At 39.8% G+C, this 14,827-nt stretch overlaps 1 protein-coding gene across 1 annotated transcript in view; it reads right to left on the reverse strand.

Moving 5' to 3' along the window:
* The window catches only part of SPTLC3 (serine palmitoyltransferase long chain base subunit 3), a 150,720-nt gene that overhangs the window by 34,541 nt on the left and 101,352 nt on the right, over window positions 1-14,827 (reverse strand). The window contains exons 8-9 of the mRNA XM_019635237.1: window positions 10,510-10,729; window positions 2,607-2,733 (exon numbers count right to left, since the gene is read on the reverse strand). Coding sequence (XP_019490782.1) covers window positions 2,607-2,733; window positions 10,510-10,729 — 347 coding nt within the window. The remainder of the gene's footprint in view (window positions 1-2,606; window positions 2,734-10,509; window positions 10,730-14,827) is intronic.

The raw sequence follows: 14,827 nt of genomic DNA on the forward strand, positions 1-14,827 counted from the left end.
TCTTAATTGTAAGGCTAAGAGAAGGAACCAAGGGAAATATCTCCTACCTTATTGAAAGAAAAATGGATGGTAGATGCCTATCAAAGGAGAAATGATCATAGCTTTAATATAATTTTTCTGCAGACCTTTAACTGTGATCAGATACAAAGAACGAGTTCTCCCTGGGATGAAATGGTAAAGCAATCCAGAGGAAGGAAGGAAGGGAATGATTGTCGAGGTGGGTACTTTAAATCACCCAATTCAGAAAACATATATACTGAAGGGTTTAAGAAACTAGTAATCCTTATTTAGATATTGGCTAATTTTCAGAATAACTTTTTCCTAGTTATTCTTCTCTAAAGACCAAAGGATAATTCTGGTCATAGTAAGAAAATTCATTTTGCTTAAATTTATTTAGTTACACTTTAGCTTAAATCCCAAATAATTGTTTTCCATAAAGAAATGCATGAAGTTCAAGAAGATCATTTTTATGGCTTCATAAGAAACTAGTGGTTCTACATCAGGTTTTTTTTTTTTTCACACAAACTGCCAGTTCATGTGGTAATATGTCTAGTTTCTATGTCTAGTTTCAGTTTTAAAAGGTTGAAAGATATCTGCTTATCCATATTATATTAATATCCCTTAATTTACTATACCCCCAAATTTGAGTGCAGCCATGTGACTAGTTTTGGCCAAATGATTGTAAGCAAGGTGATACGTGTCACTTCTAGGCAGATGCTTTTTCTTTATACCATGGTGACTATGGAAGCCATGTTCTGAGATGGCTAAGCCTCACGCTAGCAGCAGCTGAAGTCATTGCTCCCATGGAGGAAAAGTGTGCAGAGAGTTGTCTGATTTGTATTAGACATGGTACAAGCAAGAAATAAACCTTATTTCTATTAAACCACTGAGATTTTCAAGGCTTATTTGTTATGGTGGCATAACTTAACTTATCCTGACTAATCCAGGACCATGGAAGACATTTAGTTTTACCTCAATTCCATCATAAGAATCTTTCCTATAGCCCTGAAACACGGTCCAAATACTTCTTGAACACCTCAGAAATCATAGCAAATAACATAGCAAGCAATTATATGATGCTTACTGTATAATTGTTTTCAGACAAAATAAGTATTTTGTATGTCTTAATTTGTCTAATTTTTATAAAAACCTTAACTTATTAATATTATTTTCCTCATTTTATAGGCAGAGCAACTGACGCACACAGAAGTAACTGTCTTGGGGTTAAACAGACAAGTTAAGTCACTTGACTAAGGCCACACAGCAAATAAGTAGTACCCCAGGAGTCAAATCCAAGGAGCTACTTTCAGTCTATGCCCTTAAACCATTGCATCATGCAGCTTCACTAGATTTGATTTTCATTTCGTTTTCACGCAGACTGTTCAATAGGACACAGAATCATAAAACCCAAAAAACAAGGCTGGAAGGGATCTTAGAGTTGCAATTAATGGTTGCATTTTACATGGAGGAACAAAAAAGCCATTTTCCTGCGATAGTGAAAAAGGTCTGTCTCGGAAGTTTTCAAGCCAGTGGCCTGGGAAGCACTAGAGCTCAGAAGAAGGATCTCAGGGGCTATCAGTTTGGAGGTAGAGGGAGACAGTACTTCAACCGGAACAGCTCTGTTCTAACCTGTTTTATATAATAGGCTTGTTGGTAAAAGTTGTATGTGAATACTCTACTGCTTCAATAAAATTGAAAAATGGTGAACCTTTTCAGGCTTCTGCTGAAGTACAAGGCTTGTAAGTTTCCACTAAACAAGGCAGGGCTTCACATCAGCTGGAGGAGGAGTGGGGCACATGGATTGTTTAGCTCAGAGGCCAGTTTTGGGGCCATGATAATTTGCTACTTTCATAAATGCACTCACTAGACTGTGTGGCAGCAAGAACTGCCTTATTCATCACTGGATGTGCACTAGGACATGTAGTAGAAGCTCTCTAAGTGATATCTGAAAGATATGAAAGTTCTAAGATGCCCTGATGAAACAATTTTTCAAAAAGAAGATTAAGCTGATTAGGACTGAGCAAAGTAGCATATCATGGCTGTGGTGACTCAGCATCAAAGAAGTGGCTGGGAAGTTACTATTGTGTGCATTTTGTCCATACATCCACACGTTGTCAGTGGTGGATTTCTTCTCCCATTAAGTAAGTAAACAAACAAACAAACAAACAAACAAACAAACAAACAAACAAAATAGTGGGTGGATAGATGAAAAATGAATATTAAATTGACTAGTTTGTTCTCAGGGAGATGCAAGTGACAGCCCTAAGCAAGCAGAGGCAAACACACACCACTGTTTGCTTCATTTTAACACAACTAGTTACACAAAATTATCCACATTTGCTGATCACCTTAAGAGGTGAATTACAAAGTTTCCTTTGCTTTCAAAAAGCATTCCTTTGTTTGTATGCTGACAGCAGCTCTACTACATTTAGGTACTATGTATGATTGTGTATTAGGTACTATTTATGTACACATGATTTGATTTATAAATTGGATTAAATCAAAGGTGCATATTTGAGAAGGGGAAAATTGATGGGGCAGAAGGAGACCAAGAGAAGCCTGGGGAAAGAGTTTATGGGAGCTATGCTCACTGCAGACACTCTTACCTTGCATGGTCCCATCCAGTCCCATGATGAATTTCATTGATCTGATTATTTGCTCTGCTATCGGGGGGCTCATAGACGTAGCATAAGCAGCACTATGTGAGTGTACCCGTAAATAATCCACAAGGTCCTTTAAATAAAGGAGGGAAATACAAAAAGAAGGAAAATAAATCTCAGTGTTGGTGGTGAGAATCACATCTTGTCCCAACCCCATCCATCATGGCCCAGGACATTCGATTCTTGAATGTGGTCCAGTTTTCAATGGGCATCACCCAACTATTTTTTTCTAACCCTCTTAGTTTTTTCCTCAAAAACTCAGAAGGCATACAGCAAAGGCTGCAAGTTTGGAGTTAAGTTATGAAAGGCCAAACCAGGTGTGTAAAGGAAAAATGATTTCCCAAAAATTTGATTAGTACTTAGTATGTATGAGTACTGGCTTAGTATTCAGGAGTAGCCAAAGAATACAGGATGTGGTTCTTGCCCTTGAGTATATTACATTGAATTGTGCCCATGGAAAAACAATGGTAGAAAAAGTAACAAGACATACAAACTAGTATATTCAACAGGCCTACAAGTCTGCAGAGGAGGTATTGTTAGCCAGAGTAGATAGAAAAGGTTCCAGTGAGGAAGTGAAGTTGTTCAAGTCTTTAAGAATGAAGTCAAATATAGAGCAAAAGAAAATTTGAGTGGGGGAATGGAATGTTAGAGGGAGAGGTGAGAAAGTAAACTAGAGTGTAGGTTAAGACCAAATAAACTCTGGCTATGCGTTGGGCAATTGGGAACTACTGGAATTTTTGTGCCACACTGTTTGGAGTGCTGACCCACTACAGAAAGCTGGTTTTCAGTGGTAGGGATTACTCTCCACCTGAATCCCTGACTCCTGAAGCCAAATATAAAGTCCCAGGTAAGCCTGCTGAGAGCCCCAAAAACGCCAATAATCTAATGCCACAGTCAGGGAGGCCTCAGAGCTGGTATCTGGAGGCGTTTAGCCCGAGCTAGGAAGATCATCTATCTGCCCACCTGTACTGGCTCATTGCCTGGGTGTTCTGCAGAAAAGCTAATGAGCTGATGATGGCTATCTGTGTTAGCAGTGGGGTCTGTAAAGAATCATCTACTTTCTCTTCTAGGATAACAAAACAGCTTAGAATTCCACTTAGGCATCTTCTCTGATTATTCCTTCCTGTAGGTGAACTGAGAGGAGCTTTGCTTTGTGCAGGCCCATCTCCTCCTAAGCTCCCTTCACTGGCCACAGCATTGCTACCCCTGAGCCTGTGACTGTGCCTTGCCCTTCACTATTCTGTCTCTCTTGGGGTATGGGTGGCATGGTCATTCACAAGCATTTTAAACATTCATAGCTCCTCTTCCAAAGTACAGTGAGTGGCCTGCCTCACAACTTTGTTGGTGATATGATACCTCTACCTGGTCCATGCGTGGGACCGGTAGCTCCATTCTGTCCTTCCTGCTTCCTTCAATATGTTCTTCATTTGAAATCGCCTCGTCCATGCATCCTTCTTCCCTGAATTCCTTTCTCCCTCTTCTCCTTCATTTCACACTCTTCCTTCCTTTTTTGTTTATTGTTTCTTCCTTTCCTTCTACTCTGATTCTTTCCCTTCTTCTTTTAATTTCAAATTCTCCACTTAAATTTTCTCTCTACATTTCTGTTTCTTTCTTTCCTTCCTCACTTCCTCCTTCCTTTTTTCTCTTTCTCTTTTTACTCCTTACCCCCCTACCCCCCACTACCACTACCTTTTTCATTCCTTCCATCTTTCCTTCTATCCAGTTTGTACAAGGACTTGCTCCAGGCTATGTTCTGGATGTGGGAGTCCAAGAAAAGGAGAAAGATAGAAAACCTAGTCCTTGGCAGCTCTTATCCACTTATATTAAAATTTAGTTTCTTTCTATTCTTTTGTTTAGTGAATCTGAAAAAAATGGTTGGGTGGGTTTTCACCATAGTTGGGGAGTATGTGCAGGATGATGCCTAACTTAAGGCACTGGCCACACAGTATTCGGGAAGTTAACTTGGGAGGAGGGTGGGGAGGGGAGCTCAAAGACAGAGAGGCAGCCATTTTCCAGAGTAATTGCAACTGGGATGTCCTTCACAGCTTTATATTTAGTGCTCCTCTTTGAGCAGGAGCAGGGGTTTTCTTTGCTGAGAGCTAGTGGCTCCTGAGAGGATGCCAAGGAGACAGTAGGAGGGGTGCAGGAGATGGGATGATAGGAACTCATATAGACCTGAGTCAGGAAAGGGCTGTTTCAGGGAGGTAACCTGGCCTTGAAGGGCGGATAGATTTGGATAAATGCAGAGGAGGGGAGAGGCATGGACATGTGCTAAAATTAGGAATAAAGATGGCATCTTAATCAGCAAAGAATAAAGGCAGAAGCTGGTGTTTTCAAGAAAAGGTGATGAGGAATCTTCTCCTTGAGGGGACGTATGATGTCAGAGTTATGAGACAAGCTCTGGAACCCGATTGCTTGGGTTCAAACCCTGGCTCTGCCATTTTCTGATATGTGACCATAGGCAAGTTACGAAATCTCTCTGTTCCATTTTTTTTTCTCTGAAAAATGAGATAATGTCAATACTTACCTCAGAGTTATTATGAGGATTAGATGAGTTAATACACATATGGTGCTTAGAATAGTGTCTGGTACATAGTAAATACATGATACTGTTGGCAAGTCTTATTAATGAATTGCCAAATCAGAGATTCTTAGAACTAGGAGCATGGGGTGGGACAAGGGGATCAAAATATTAAAACTCCATGGAGTGTCTTTATTCCAGCTCTCTCATTTTGCAGAGGGTAACGTTCTAAGGTTATGTAATGATACATTGGTAGACTCAGACATCAAGCCAAAGATTTTCAGCCCAACGCTTCCTCTATCTTTATTGGAGTGGTAGTGGTAGGCGTGAAAAGAAAGGAAAAGAGAGGCATTTAAAAAAAAGGAGTACCCAGACTTGATGACAGATTGCATGACTCTGAAGAGATAACATAGCTGATATAGTCACTGATATGTCTGTAGCTGAAATTCATTGGTTCCTTGAGGCTCCATGTAATAACTTTACATATGTTAACTCATTTTAGCTTCACAATAATCTATGAGGTAGGTACTATTTTTATCTCCATTTTATAGATGATATCACTGAGTCTCAGAAAGGATCACAAAATTATCCAACCAAAAAGTCATTGAATAACAAGGATTTGGACCCAGAGTCTGGTCCTAGGGTCCCCGCCCTTAGCACCACACTATATTACACCTCCAGACCAGAAGTGGGGGACCAGGAGGATACAGGCTACATTCACTTCTACTTAACTCTGTGGTGCTTTTTCTAATCTACAGTGATTGCTCCTCTTTTGGGGGGTAAGAGGGGAGAATTCCCTATATACTTAAGTGTTTATAGTATTAAACCACAGATTGAATCTCATCAGTCTCAAATATTTTATGTCTATTCATCTTATTTCACCAAAGAGACTGAAACCTCCTTGAAAGCCAGGGACAGAGTTAGATATTTCTCTGAAAACCCATAGTAGTGAGTACTTAGCAGGGGTCTGGTAAATACTGATGGTCTAATGAAGATCAGGGAGATTTTAGGGATTGAGGAAGGATGGCGAGGGTCCCTGAAGTATATATGGGAATGCTAAACTGTATTCTTAGGAACAAATGTAGCAATATTCTCTTAGTCTTGGGGCATTGCTGTCCAAGATCAGACAAAGAAACAAAACAAGCTGCCTTTGATCCCTAAAGGGCTCTTCTCAATGTCCCTACTCCCAATTTTCCTTCCCAAATCGAGAGATTTCATAAAGCCAAGATCACGTGCATTCTTAGTTTGAATAAATGCCTCATCAGTGCAATATCACTTCAATTTAACATTAAGCATATCTTGCCCATAATCTTATTTTTTTAGACCAAGTCCACTTTCTATCAGAGTCTGAGTGTATGGACAGGGGCTACTTTGCTTGTGTGGTTCAGAAAATGGGTTCTTTGAGTAACTTCTGCAGAGCATCAAGGAGAGCCTTGTTTCCTGGTTTTTTATTTCCTCCTAGCATTCCCTCATTGGGTACCATGAGCCATGAATTAAGAGTTGGCTTTGGTCTTTTGCAAGGGGAGTCTGGGTTGTGTCTTCCTTCAGGATGGGTTAGAGGTCTCCTCAGACTGAGGTTTCCAAGTCCATTTGTAAGTTCAAAATCCTGATTATTTTCTCTACCCATAGGCCTGGAGTTCAAGGACAAGGGTAGCTCTTCTGAGAAAATCAGACAGGAGACACTTAGAATAAACATCTTGGCATTCATTCCATGACCCCCATTTACTTCAAAGGGCTGTTAAATACAGCCAGGGCTGAGCACACAGGGCAGAGCTGGCTTCTGTGAAGGGCCTGCCTTTGTCTGACACACAGACTTCTGGGGCTAATGCTCGCCACAAACTGGGCTGCCCTGCCCCACTTCCCTCTCCAGAATTCCAGCCCTTGCAGCCTATCAATCATGAGGGCTACCTGTGCTTCCTTCATTTGCAAGTCTCTGGTCAGCCGTGGAGGCTGTGCAAGAAGACTCCGGATCCATGCCTGAGAAAAACCTGGACTGCAAAACTGGGTTTGCAGTGTTGACCCGTCTCAGGCACTGGATCAATGAAAATTAAAAAATGAAAATAAGAAACCTAGCTTCATTAGCTCAGACATTCTTTAAAGAAGCCATTCATAGCATGGAGCGCTGACAGATGGAGAGAAGTAATTACCTGACATTTCATCTCAAAAGTCTTAAAAGGACAGAATGCTGCAAGTTGGGTTGTTCACAGATCATCTATAGCAGCTCCAAACTCAAAGACAGCAAAATAGCAAAATCTAACTCTTCAGAGACTGTTTTAGCAGTTTCCCTGAGGTGGGGAGAGAAGGTTGAGGCCAGGGCAGTGAACTCCAATAAGCAGAGAAAAATTTGTAGGTCATTTTGTGTCAGGAAGACTGAAGTCAAGACAAAAATCTCTACTGTCTGTGGGAGTATCTTAGCACCAAACCAATTTTGTTCTCCACTTATTTGTTTTCAAATATCTTTTTTCTTACGTGATGCATCTGGTTGCTAATGTATATATTTCTGACCTTGACCAACTTGAGAAAGATTTCTAGAGCCTCCTAGAAACTGGTATTGGGAATATAGTCCATCTACAACTAACCCTAACATTGACATTTAAAAAGAGAGTTAAGAGCCAGTCAGTTTTATCTTTTTCTAGATTTTTGGACCCAAGTAATAATTTTTAAATTTCAAGATGTACGAAGGACTCCATGAGCACAATAAAATTGAAATTATTAGAATTTCAGAAAAATGTAAAGTCCCAGTGTGTGCACATTAACATTTTTTTATACTTGATTCTGTTGCTTTTGTACCCATTGGTTTAGAATCCTGGATATTTTCCATACCCTCCAAATTGAGATATATACTGCAAAATATCCAGGAAAAAAACATGATGAAACTCTCAAAACTGTACTCTAATTATTTAAATAGATAAGTGGAGTGATTTTTTTCAAATGTAAATCTTTAGCATCTGTCCAATCCTATGCTCTATCAGTTTTAAACAAACTTAAAGTGAAAATTCTTCCCCAAATTATTCACAGTCTGTGAGAACAGAAACTGCGATTTAAATTGAAATGGCACATAATTTAAAATTAACATAATTTTTAACATTAAAGGTACAGAGGAACAGACACAAAAGTTCCATTTATTCATTAGAATGGAAGGAAACCACAGTTTATCTGGGTTTATAACAGGCTCACCCAAACCATTCCACAGGTGTATCTGACTGACTTCTAAATCATCAAGGAATGAAACATACAGACGATTTCTCAAGTGGCCTCCAATCTGCTCATCCTCCATGTCTTGAAAACTGCCCTAACTTTTCTAGGTTTTGCATCTTGCCATTTCAGGGCAGAAGGTCTCTGTATTGGCTAATGGATCTCCGCCAAACACTCTCTTATTCTTGCTGCCATCTAGTGGTGAATTCAGAGACTGCAGGGCAACATGAGGGAGAAGAGAGAGGGGATGCGAAGGAGAGGAGGTGGAGGAATGATGCAGCCCTCTGGACCCAAGCATGCACAGAATGAGCACTTTAAAGAGCAAGAGAATGAACAGCTCTGCATACTTTTTCTGCATCTTAATGAATGTAAATAATAATACTTTTCACAATTGCTCGGTATCTACCCCAAATGAACAGAATTCACATAGACAAAAGCAAATGCACTTTAAAAATAGTCTGACTTCAGGATGGAGAATATGTGAGAAAACTGTGAGCTGGTCCTTACTTTGGAGTAGTCACGAGCTTTTGTTTACAGTGAGTATCAAATGAAGGAACTTTAAGGGGAAAAATGTGACATCTACCAAATTTGACAATATTTCAAGGATCCGCTTGCTTCAGTTTATTCAGGTGCCTTTGGTTCAGGAAACAGAGTTACGGTTGGTTAAAATTTTTGTAGCTCAGAACTGCTGCTAAAGTAATCACAAAACCACAAGTTCACAAAGCACTGCAGCCCGGAGAAGGGAGCTCCTACATCTGAGACCCTCTGATCCCACTGCTTCGACAGTCAAAGAATGTTTAAACTTTCACCAGACTTAGCTGAATTTTGTAGGATCCTGGGCATTACCTATGTTTTTAGCATTACCCAGCTAATTCCCACAGGAGGAAAAACAATGCTTTGAGCTAGGAAGAAAGTAGTGCTTATTGAAGGGTAAAGACTACTGAAAACTCTGAACATTTGAAACATGTTTGCATCTCATGGCAGGGCAAGTGGCCACAATGAAGTCTGTTGTTTTAAATCACAGGTTTTCAATGGTTAGACTGTTTTTGGCTGTAATCCCTGATTTGTCTAACTGGTTTACCAGGCGTCTGAACTCGTGTTCCTGCTGGTCACATCAAGTAAGGGATTGGAAATTTTAGGTAAGCTGTTGATGCCACCTGCAGGCACTGCACTGGTTTGGTGCCTGCTGTGCCCTCCTAGGCAGAGGCAACAGCACTGTCATACACTCTCTTTGGGACAGGTGTAGGCCTCTATGAGATAGCTATCAGGATTTGGATAAAACTGTCATATAATGGAGCAGGCAATTGTCTCCTTTATCCCTCAAACCCATGTTTGAATATTTCATTTTATTTTTCTGCTTCCCTCTTCTTCTAAATTTCTTTTAAACATTTATTGGTTTATATTGGCAACCCCCCTTGGTGACATTGGCACTAGAATGACAGGGATAACGTTCACTTATTGGTCTAATCTCATCAAATCAGGATTTTTAAGGCATATAGATAAGGTAATAGAGGATGATAAGATTTGAGCTATGGCTTATCCAAAATTGTGGAAGACAATCATTTTGCTGAGAAAATCCCTTAAAAGGGTGTTTATGATATTGCTACCACTATTTTAATTCAAACTCTTAAAACCCACAACTTGTAGCACAGTGTCCACCTCCTTAATATCTGATTTTTGCCCACTGTTGCTATTATCTGCTTTGTGTTTTCATGTTACAAAACCCAAATTACTTACAGTTCTTTAATATCCCCTTATTATCTATGTGATTTGGGGTACAGAAATGTAATCCCCCCATCATTTGTCTACAAGGCTGACATTCATTCTAAGACTGCTTCCATTACTGCCTTGCAGACTTAATCATCTCTTTGCAGTAAGTCTGCCCGTGTACACCACCAGCGTTGCCGTCTTACTATATTGTGATTACTCTTCATAGGCTCCTCTGCACTGTCAGAGGGTGAGCTCCTAATGTTTGGGGCTCTACTTAGCTGTGAAGCCACTGCCCTGAGGCTGCAGTGATCAGTTGAGATGTGGTGAACTGAGTTGAAGCTCTCACAGAATCCAGAGACGCCCTGCAGACTGTGTCCCCAGAGCGGTCAGGTTTTAAATAGGCACCAGGAGTGCCTCTCTTACCTTCCTTCCAGCTATGTAACCTCCTGAGGCTCCAAAGCTTTTGGTGAATGTGCCCATCAACACATCGACATCTCGAGGGTCCATTCCAAAGAATTCCACTACACCCCGGCCGGTTGGGCCCACGGACCCAATACTGTGAGCTTCATCTATGTAGAGGTAAGCCTTGTATTTCTTCTTTAGAGCCACGATCTGGGGCAGATGCACGATGGAACCTTCCATGCTAGGGCATAAGGAGAAATGCTCATCACTAGTGTGTATGGCCCTGGGAAGCTCTGCGTCGTCTCCCTTTCAGTTCTTTTCAGACAGCTTGCCCTGACATCAGCCTGGGATGACAGGGACATGCCAGTCCTTTTTTTTTAAGGGATATTTTATTCAGCTGAGACAACCCTCTCAATCTTAAAAGGCTAATCTGGCACTATTTTATATGAAAAAAATAATTTACATTCAGTAGATGTAAGTGCTTTGAGTTGATATAGCTAATTCCAAAGTAAACAATTAGCTCATGACATTGTTGATCAATTTATTTGTAAAGCTGACTATTGTAACTAGACTGACCATTATTTGAGGTATTTTGCTAGTTTTAATTAAATTGCTCTGTGGTGATCCATCTTTATTAGCCTGCCACTATCTATTTGGCCAGTTCTGTCTGATCTAACCTCAGTGCTTAAATTACCAAAGATTAAAAGAAGGAACTAAAAACATACAAAATAACTTTGGGACACATAATATTAATTAAAGTACAATAGAAAGTCCTTAGGCTCTCATGTTCAATATAGTCATACTTTTATCCTCAGGAGATAAGTTCCAAGACCTCCAGTGGATGCCTGAAACTGAGGATAGTACCAAACCCTATATATACTATGTTTTTTTCCTATGTATACTTGTGTATCTATGATAAATTTAATTTATAAATTAGCACAGTTATTATTTAACAATAATAACTAATAATAAAGATTATACAATATACTGTAATAAATGTTGTGAATGTTCTCTCTCTCCCCCCACCTCTGATAACTGATCTGAGAACCAAGATGGTTACTAAGTGACTAACAGAGGGGAAGTATATATATATATATATATATATATATATATATACATACATCCTCAGTGAGATGGAGAGGGACAGCATGAGATGTCATCATGCTACTCAGAATGATGCACAATTTAAAACTTTTGAATTGTTTATTTCTGGAATTTTCTATTTAATATTTTCAGACTGTAGTTGACTGTGGGTAATTGAGCTGGCAGAAAGCAAAACCATGATAAGCTGGGGACTGCTGTGCTCATTGGAAGTCAAGGGTTTTTTTGAGACAGCTGATGGTGTTCCTTCTTTCTGTTCTTTAAGGTAATGGTTCTCAGTATCAAGTGAGCACCAGAATTTCCTGAATGGTTCATTAAAGCTCAGATTACTGGGCCCCCCTCCCAGATTTTCTAATTTCATGGGCCTGGAATGGGCTGTTTCTACCAAGCTCCCAGGAGGTGGCCATACTATTGGTGGGGGAGAACACTTAGAGAACTACTGCCATAGATAAACTGTTTTGTTTTAGTCCTAAGTACTTAAATTTTCATGGTATTGTTAAGTTGCAAAAACACTTCAAGTCCTCCAGCAAAGGGAAAAATATGAAGTAATAATTAAGTAAAATTATAATTTATATTTACATGGCACCTCTGGGACTCAATGAATTTAAAAGAACTTTTGACTTTAATCAGTTCTCAGAACACTTTGTAAGTTGTGTCTAAATCGCATACAGTTTTGACTGCACTGACAGGCGAGCTCTATGAAAACACACAGACTCACACCCTCACCACACAAAGGAGTCTGTCAAACAATTCAAGCAACCTGTCAATTTAGTTCAAGAGCTAATCAACTGACGCAAACAGAGAGTTGAAGTTCTCCCTTCTTCCTAATTAGTTTATTTATTACATTTAATGTATTTAAAAAAATAAACTCAAGTGTTAGGTCAACTCAGTCAAAACAGTCCAGCTGGTTGTACAGTAGTCCAATGGGTGTTGGTTTGGAGAAAGTATGAAGATTGAGTTGAAGCGTGTGTGTGTGTGCGTGTGTATTCTAAAGGATTATTTTTTAGAGTGGTTTTAGGTTCACATCAAAATTGAATGTAAGGTATAGAGATTTCCTATGTATTTCATGCCCCACACCTGCATAGCCTCCCCCACTATCAACATCCCTCGCCAGAATGGTACATTCGTTACAATTGACGAGCCTACATTGACACAGCATCACTCAAAGCCCATAGTTTACCTTAATGTTGTGCATTCTATGGGTTTGGACAAATGTATAATGACATATATCTATCATTATAATATTATACAGGCTATTTTCATTGTCCTAAAAATCCACCATGCTCTGCCTATTCATCCCGCTCCATACCCAACTCCTGGCAACCACTGATTTTTTTATTGTCTCCACAGTTTTGCCTTTTCCAGAATGTCATATAGTTGGTATTATACACTATGTAACCTTTCTAGATTAGCTTCTTTCACTTAGTAATATGTATTTATTTTTCCTCCAAGTTTTTTTATGGCCTGATAGCCTATTTCTTTTTAGTGCTGAATAATATTCCATTGTCTGAATGTATCACAGTTTGTTTATCCATTCATTGACTGAAGGGCATTTTGGTTGCTTCCAGGTTTGGGCAAGTATAATAAAGATGCTAGAAAGATTTCTTTGCGGTATTCTGTGTGGATATATGCTTTTAATTCCTTTTGATAAACACCAAGGAGCAAGATTGCTGGATTGTATGTTTAATTTTGTAAGAGATCATTAAACTGTCTTCCTAGGTGACTGTACCATCTTGCATTACCACCAGCCAATGAATCAGAGTTCCTGTTGAGGTACATCCTCGCCAGCATTTACTTTTGTCAGTGTTCCAGATTTTGGCCATTCTAATAGGTGTGTTGTTGTATTTTATTGTTTTAATTTGTATTTCCCTGATTATGACATCTTTTCATATGACATCTTTTCATATGCACATTTCTATCTGTATATCTTCTTTGGTGAGGTATCTCTTAAGGTCTTTGGCTCATTTTTTAATTGGGTTTTTTTTTTGTTTTCTTATTGTTGAATTTTAAGAATTCTTTATATATTAGATAGCAGTCCTTTATCAGATGTCTCTTTTGCAAATATCTTCTCCCAGTCTGTGGCTTGTCTTCTAATTCTCTTGACATTGTCTTTGCACAGCTGAAGTTCTTCATTTTAATGAAGTCAGCTTATTGCCCATGTGCTTTTCACAAAGCCATTTTTTTTTTAAGATTTTTATTGGGGAATTGAGGGGATGGGAACAGTGCTGGGGAATTGGGGTAAGGGGAACAGACAAGTTGCTGTCCTTTTGTTCTTCAGTCTAGTTGTGGAGGACGTTGCTTCACTGGCCCAAGTTGGCACCATCATTGCGCTCTTCCCGGGTGAGGCAGATCAGTCGCCGGCTTCTGGAAGGCCGCTCACGCTGGCTGCTGGCTACATACGGTAGCCCACGGCAACCCACCGCCACAGGGGCTGCAGCCTACGCCGTCGCCGGCGACTCATTGCAGCCCAGCTCCAGGTTGAGCTGTTGTTCAGCATCTTAGCTGTGGAGGGCAGTGTCACTGGCCCTCATATGTGGGATCCGAACCCGGGGCCCTCTGGCATCCCAAGCCAGTTCTTAACCACCGCGCCACTCGGCCACCCTCACAAAGCCATTCTGGATGGCAGTTTTCAGACTGTAATGAAGTGAAGGCCAGATAGAGTCATCTTCTCTTAACATAAGTTTTGTGAGTGAATGCCAATATTTTCTTAGATCAATTGCTTATTAAAATTGTCTTCATTGAGGTTCAGGAGGTATAGCCATCTGATTGTTTAAGCTTAGATGAAGCCCCGCTGCTTACTAATTGAGGACGTGGGCAATTTATATGCTGTTCTGGGCCTCTGCTTCCTCATATGTAAAATAAGCATGATTATGGGACCCTCCTTATATAGTCTTTATAAGGATGACTAGAAGTAATGCCAATAAAGTGTCTGACACATAATGAGCTCTCATTGGGTTGTTCTTATTCTTAGAAGCCTAGGAGGAAATGATTGCAATGAGGTTTAACTTGAGAAGCAAGGAAACCTTGACAATGTTCTGTGTTGCATCTTCTAGGAAAGAGGCATATGGGTGTCATACATAATAAATGGCTCTCTGCCCTCAGAATTCTAGAACTTTCTTCTCATCTTTAAAATGTTATAAGTTGGTAACACAAATATACTAAAAACCTGACATGTCACAAATAACCATTCTTTGTTCTGGAACTGAATTTGGCAGGAGCTAGAGTTAATGTTGAACAG

Source organism: Hipposideros armiger, unplaced genomic scaffold (genome assembly GCF_001890085.2).
Source record: "Hipposideros armiger isolate ML-2016 unplaced genomic scaffold, ASM189008v1 scaffold_20, whole genome shotgun sequence".
NCBI classification, from domain to species: Eukaryota; Metazoa; Chordata; class Mammalia; order Chiroptera; family Hipposideridae; genus Hipposideros; species Hipposideros armiger.